This window comes from Pseudophryne corroboree, chromosome 8, assembly GCF_028390025.1.
Source record: "Pseudophryne corroboree isolate aPseCor3 chromosome 8, aPseCor3.hap2, whole genome shotgun sequence".
Lineage (NCBI taxonomy): Eukaryota > Metazoa > Chordata > Amphibia > Anura > Myobatrachidae > Pseudophryne > Pseudophryne corroboree.
In genome coordinates this window covers 189,190,950-189,198,007 of record NC_086451.1, presented here as the reverse complement: position 1 = coordinate 189,198,007, position 7,058 = coordinate 189,190,950, and the positions used below count along the sequence as shown (strand labels likewise).

Below are 7,058 nucleotides of genomic sequence, written 5' to 3'. Positions count from 1 at the left end.
ATGCAGGTGCACTATTTCACACTAGCTCAACCTGTAATAACCAGAGGCATTTAGCATAATCGTGGCCAGGGCTATGAGCTTACCCACCGCACCAAGGTAGCCTCTCATTGGGTAAGTCCCTAACACTAACTACAAGGGTTCGGGGACGGGGTGCAGTGCCCTGGGGTTGCCACCCAGCCAGACAACCCCAGGGCACTTCAAGAGTGATACAAGTAAAGCATTAGATAGGTAGGAGCAGCTACTGCTGCATGTGTGAATAATGTGAAGAGTGAAAAAGAATGGTGTGAAAGTGTTACACATATTTGTTTTATATATGTATTTTATATATGTGTTTTATATTTTATATATCTCATCTCAACAAGAAGCTAAAATGCTATTATTCCAGGTCGAGGGACCCACAAGTAGTGGCGGTGGATGCTCTGGTGACTCCATGGGTTTACCAGAGGATTTACGTGTTCCCACCTCTTCCTCTAATCCCAAGAATTCTCAAAGAATTAAAAGGGAAGAGGTTCAAGCAATTCTCATTGCTCCAGATTGGCCGAGAAGGGCCTGGTACGCGGATCTACTGGAGTTGCTCCTGGAGGACCTGTGGCCTCTGCCTCTACGAGAGGATCTTCTGCATCAGGGGCCATTCGTCTATCAAGACTTACCGCTGCTACGTTTGACAGCATGGAAGTTGAGCATCAGATTTTAGCCTGGAAAGGCATTCCAAGCAAGAAAGGGGGAAATGTCTAAACATTACCACCATCTTTGGAAAAAATATGTCTCGTGGTGTGAAAACAGGAAATTTCCTGCAGTAGAATTTCAACTGGGATGTTTTTCTCTTTTTTTCTACAGTCAGGTGTGGATGTGGGCCTACGTTTGGGCTCCTTGAAAGTCCAGATATCGCCTTGTCCATTTTCTTCCAGAAACAATTGGCTTCCCTCCCTGAGGTTCAGACGTTCTTGAGGGGTGTTCTGTACATCCAACCGTCCTTTGTACCTCCCACGGCACCTTGGGATCTTAACTTGGTGTTCGAGTTTCTGCAGTTGGACTGGCTTGACGTTAAGTTTTTTACATGGAAGAGTGTTACACTGTTGGCCTTGGCTTCCACAAGGCGTGTGTCCGAACTGGGGTCGTTGTCTCACAAAAGTCCCTATTTGATTTTTCATGAGGCTAGAGCTGAACTCAAAACTCGTCAGCAGTTTCTTCCGAAGGTCATGTCTGCGTTTCATATCAACCAACCTATTGTGGTTCTGGTGCTTACTGACACATTGTGCTACCTCAAGTCCCTGGATGTTGTGAGGGATTTGAAGATCTACGTGAAGAGGACAGCTCGTCACTGAAAATCTGACTCGCTGTTTGTTCTCTATGATCCCAAGAAAATTGGGTGTCCTGCTTCAAAGTATTCTATTGCTCGCTGGATCAGACTTACTATCCAGCACGCTTATTCTACCACAGGATTGCCGGTTCCTAAAGTACAGGCCCACTCTGCTAGCTCGGTGGGTTCTTCCTGGGCAGTTGCCTGGGGTTATCTCGGCTTTACAGCTCTGCCGAGCAGCTACTTGGTCGGGTTTGAACACGTTTGCTAAGTTCTACAAGTTTGATACTTTGGCCTGTGAGGACCTTTAGTTTGGTCAATCAGTTCTGCAGGAACCTCAGCACTCTCCAACCCGATTTGGGAGCTTTGGTACATCCCCATTATACTAACGTAGTCCGTAGAGCAGGTATTCCCAACCTAGGTCCTTAAGGCACACTAACAGTGCAGGTTTTAGTGATATCCAGGCTTCTACACAGATAGTTAACTCAAAATAACCGAGATACTGATTTATCCACCTGTGTTCAAGCATGGATATCACTAAATCCTGGACTGTTAATGTGCCTTGAGGATTGCTGTTGGGAAAGCCTGCCGTAGAGGATACTGGGCGCCCGCCTAGTGCTTCGTGTTTCCTGCCCTGTTACTTCGTTAAGTAATTTTGTCGGTTCAGCTGTTGCTGTTCCTGTTCAGTTTTGGTTAGCATGGCTTTCCTCTTGTTTGTGTATGCTGGTTCGAATCTCACCACTGTTCTGTTACATCTTTCCTCAGGATATGTCCGTCTCCTCAGGCACAGTTTCTGAAAATAATAAATAGAAAAATTAAATGTAGAAAACTCTTCAGGAGCTCTCCAAAGCATAACCGGCTCCTCCGGGCACATTTTCTAAACTGAGTCTGGTAGGAGCGGCATAAAGGGAGGAGCTAGTGCACATTATTGATTTCTTAAAGTGCCCAAGGCTCCTAGTGGACCCGTCTATACCCCATGGTACTAATGTGGACCCCAGTATCCTCTATGTACTGCGATAAAAGGATTTACAGGTAGGTAATTAAAATCCTATTTTGTCATTGGTAGAAAAGCATCTGGTATTAAGAAATAGATGTACAATAAAACCAATACAGACTTATTTACCATAGAAATATAAACTTTGCTCACAATAAGCCATATAGAGCTGTATTGTATTAAATATTAACAATGGCTAAAGATTTTAATATTGGCAAACTTTGTACCCTAACATGTCTGCTTCCCCTAGAACAGAATTTCCCAAACTCTGCTATTACATTCCAGGTTTTAAGAATATCCATGCGCAATTCCAGATGGTTAAATCAAATTGACTGAGGTTCTTAAGTCACCTGTGCTCAGTCATGGATTTTCTTTAAACCTGGACTGTAATGGCTGAGTTTGGTAAACTCTGCCCCAGACAAACAGCTGCAAATATAATAAAGAAGATGTAAGAACAAATATTGACGTGTGCACAGCTTGGCCATTTATACCCTTTCTACCAAAAATGTCTTAAACAAGTGAGACAGCCATATGCTGCCTAAGCCTGTTGTAGTAAAGTACACCAGTAATACATATTCTGATCTAGCCCCCTTCATATAATGCTTATACTGGTCATGCCTTGTTTGTTTTATTTACTTGTGCTTACATTCTTCATATGTGTTGGCTCTAGATGAATTGTGGTAAGTAAGAAAATGGAAAAGGGGTTAATGGAACTAAGACTGTAGATAATATAGAAAGGAAAGCGTTAATTATAGGGGGGAAATATCTAATATTGTTTATCTCATTAATATTATGTTGTTTGTGTGTTTGGGTTGATAGTGAGTCTGACTGTTCCTTGTTTATAGATATGAATTCCAGCCTATCTCCCCCCCACCAGCGTGTGGAGCTGTTAGTCCCACTTCCTGCGCCACTTATTACAATACATCTGCGGCCAAGGCTGAGCTGCTGAACAAGATGAAGGAAATGCCTGGCGTGCAGGAGGAATTGGGAAGCACACCGGGAGCAGATGAGGAAGACTATGAGTTAACTTTTAAGAAGGTAAAACTTAGAACTGAAATTTGTTGTTAAACCCATACATTTAGATACTTTTATTATGATTAATTATGTAGCGGCCAATGCTAAGTGTGTGTGTGTGTGTGTGGGGGGGGGGGGGGGTTAAATGAGCCAATCAAGTCTTCCACGTACTTCAGCTGTCATCCGATGTGACCGGTGTGTTATGGTCTCAGATTTTTTTATTATTATTATTTTCTTGATTACAGAGTCTGTACTACAGCAATAACTAAATTGTGCTACAGCAATGACTACATTGTGAAACTATCAATTACTAAACAGTTCCCTGCGCTCTGATTGGCCACAATGCTGCCTTATATTTTACAATGGATTCTGCACAGATTACGTGTGGGGCTAGGGAACAGTCACTACATTCATTGCGCACATTTTAAATGAGTGTTGCTATACAGAACAATAAAAGCGAGCACCATTCTCCTATGTGGCAAATGATCACCATTCTGACACATAGCAACAATTGCTGTCGTCATACTCAAGAATTAAAGAGCCTTATATTTTTAGTCTACGTGTACAGCTATATACCTAGGCTACTAATATAACATACCTAGATTTAGGGTACATTGGACCTCCCCATTTGCATTTATACTGTACATTGCATGGTTAGCTACTGTATGTATTACGCACTAAAGTCAGATATTGTAGTTATTCCCAATTGCCACCTTTTTGTTTTACTGATCCCATCTGCTCACTTACCTAAATAGCTGATCCAGGGCCACCCCAGCATTAAAGTTGGCATACCAGCAGTAACCCTGGAGACAGTGTAGATTCTAAGGTTACTCTGAACCAATGTATGATTGCATGTGGCCTTATCCAGATGAGCCTGTGTTTCATTATAGCTCTTATTAATTATAATGTGTCTATTTCTTTTTGGCTGTGTAAAACCACTCTGCCGTCATTCACAGCACAGATGCTATTTATGAACACCCCCTTTATCAGCCCATGTATCAAAACAATGTCCCTGACTTATATCTTCCCTAGATAACCAACATGCATGAGTTGAAATGTTTCTATTAGGGAAAATAATTTAACTGCATTTTATCTTTAAAAGGCCACCAAAAATAATAATATTGGGAATAATAGCAGCTTTATAATGATATATAATGGTTTATAGTATGCAGGGAACAACCCCTGATTTGTATAGATGTCTGCAAGAAATGTTGTTAAATGTTTTTTTTTTTCTTATTTCGATATCTGCAACGTTTGAGGTTGCATGTGCCATTTTTCCAGAGAACAAATAAATCCTTCTATACAGAGGGTAACCGTGTGCACTAATTTGCAGGATCCTAGTTAGTTATTAGAGATTTCTTATCTCAGAATTTGTGTTTGCTATTATTTTGTTCTCCTTGTGTCAATCATGCAAAACAGTGTGTGTGGGAGCACGGTGCAGTAATTGTCACGTTATTATCATACGGTACACTGCTGGGTCCTGCTTCTCATATGGGAAAGAGTGAGACGCGTACAATATATGCTAATGATATTAGTCTTCCAGAATATCTAACAGAGCAGAATACATGCAGTGAGATAACAGGCATCTAACATCCAACTAGTGTAACTTGACTTTTAATAGTACTGGTCGTTATCAGAAAGAACCACTCCAGTAGTTACAATAATTTCAGGGCTTCCGTACACAGTTTCCAGCTAGCAACCACCCTCTAATTGTATGTATGGTAACACAGAGCATGTGTATATAATGTAAAGAATATACTATAATAGCATTTAACATTATTGTACAGCTTAAGCTATTATAAAGCAGTTCATAATGGTATAAGTTGTAATGTAACTGCACATGGTTTGGAACCAAATGTGTAGTGAGACCCTGGCCACAATCATCTATAGAAATGTTTAGATACTTTATAGTAACTAGCAAAATTGCTATAAGAATTTTATCATGCCTGGGTCAATTTTTTTTTTTTATTACATTTTGTATAACTTTACTAAAGGTGTAAAGTCTCTCTAATGTCTGACATGTTATGGGAGATTACCCGACTTGAAATCTTTAAGTCTTTATATTTTGTTTTCTCTGACGTCCTAGTGGATGCTGGGACTTCCGTAAGGACCATGGGGAATAGCGGCTCCGCAGGAGACTGGGCACAAAAAGTAAAAGCTTTAGACTAGCTGGTGTGCACTGGCTCCTCCCCCTATGACCCTCCTCCAAGCCTCAGTTAGATTTTTGTGCCCGAACGAGAAGGGTGCATGCTAGGTGGCTCTCCTGAGCTGCTTAGAAGTAAAAGTTTAAATAGGTTTTTTTATTTTCAGTGAGTCCTGCTGGCAACAGGCTCACTGCATCGTGGGACTAAGGGGAGAAGAAGCGAACTCACCTGTGTGCAGAGTGGATTGGGCTTCTTGGCTACTGGACATTAGCTCCAGAGGGACGATCACAGGTTCAGCCTGGATGGGTCCCGGAGCCGCGCCGCCGGCCCCCTTACAGAGCCAGAAGAGCGAAGAGGTCCGGAGAAATCGGCGGCAGAAGACGTTCCTGTCTTCAGATAAGGTAGCGCACAGCACTGCAGCTGTGCGCCATTGATCTCAGCACACTTCACACTCCGGTCACTGAGGGTGCAGGGCGCTGGGGGGGGTGCGCCCTGAGACGCAATATAAACAAGGGAGTAACACTTACATAAGGTTATCCCTGTATATATATATAGCGCTCTGGTGTGTGCTGGCAAACTCTCCCTCTGTCTCCCCAAAGGGCTCGTGGGGTCCTGTCCTCCTTCAGAGCATTCCCTGTGTGTGTGCTGGGTGTCGGTACGATTGTGTCGACATGTATGAGGAGGAAAATGATGTGGAAGCAGAGCAATTGCCTGTGTTAGTGATGTCACCCCCTAGGGAGTCGACATCTGACTGGATGGTCGTATTTAAAGAATTACGTGACAGTGTCAGCACTTTGCAAAAAACTGTTGACGACATGAGACAGCCGGCAAATCAATTAGTGCCTGTTCAGGCGTCTCAGACACCGTCGGGGGCGCTAAAACGCCCGTTACCTCAGATGGTCGACACAGACCCAGACACGGATACTGAATCCAGTGTCGACGGTGAGGAGACAAACGTAATGTCCAGTAGGGCCACACGTTACATGATCACGGCAATGAAGGAGGCATTGAATATTTCTGACACTACAAGTACCACAAAAAAGGGTATTATGTGGGGTGTGAAAAAACTACCAGTAGTTTTTCCTGAATCAGATGAATTAAATGAGGTGTGTGATAAAGCGTGGTTTTCCCCCGATAAACTGCTGATTTCTAATAAATTATTGGCACTATACCCTTTCCCGCCAGAGGTTAGGGCGCGTTGGGAAACACCCCCTAGGGTAGATAAGGCGCTCACACGCTTATCAAAACAAGTGGCGTTACCGTCTCCCGATACGGCCGCCCTTAAGGAACCAGCTGATAGAAGGCTGGAAAATATCCTAAAAGGTATATACACACATACTGGTGTTATACTGCGACCAGCAATCGCCTCAGCCTGGATGTGCAGTGCTGGAGTGGCTTGGTCGGATTCCCTGACTGAAAATATTGATACCCTGGATAGGGACAGTATATTATTAACTATAGAGCATTTAAAGGATGCATTACTATATATGCGAGATGCACAGAGGGATATTTGCACCCTGGCATCTAGAGTGAGTGCGATGTCCATTTCTGCCAGAAGAGCGTTATGGACGCGACAGTGGTCAGGTGATGCGGATTCCAAACGACA

General features: G+C 43.0%; 1 protein-coding gene and 1 long non-coding RNA gene across 7 annotated transcripts in view; one reads left to right on the top strand and one right to left on the bottom strand.

Annotated features, from left to right (window-relative positions):
* LOC134948791 (uncharacterized) overlaps positions 1-7,058 on the bottom strand; it is a 38,474-nt gene that overhangs the window by 2,762 nt on the left and 28,654 nt on the right. For all 4 annotated transcript variants that reach the window (XR_010183020.1, XR_010183021.1, XR_010183022.1 and 1 more), the window contains one exon: positions 1-2,093. This exon is cut by the window's left edge and continues 2,762 nt beyond it. This is a non-coding gene — a long non-coding RNA (uncharacterized LOC134948791). The remainder of the gene's footprint in view (positions 2,094-7,058) is intronic.
* Positions 1-7,058, top strand: part of SHROOM4 (shroom family member 4) — a 398,216-nt gene that overhangs the window by 371,991 nt on the left and 19,167 nt on the right. For all 3 annotated transcript variants that reach the window (XM_063937014.1, XM_063937016.1, XM_063937015.1), the window contains one exon: positions 3,140-3,332. In XM_063937014.1, coding sequence (XP_063793084.1) covers positions 3,140-3,332 — 193 coding nt within the window. The remainder of the gene's footprint in view (positions 1-3,139; positions 3,333-7,058) is intronic.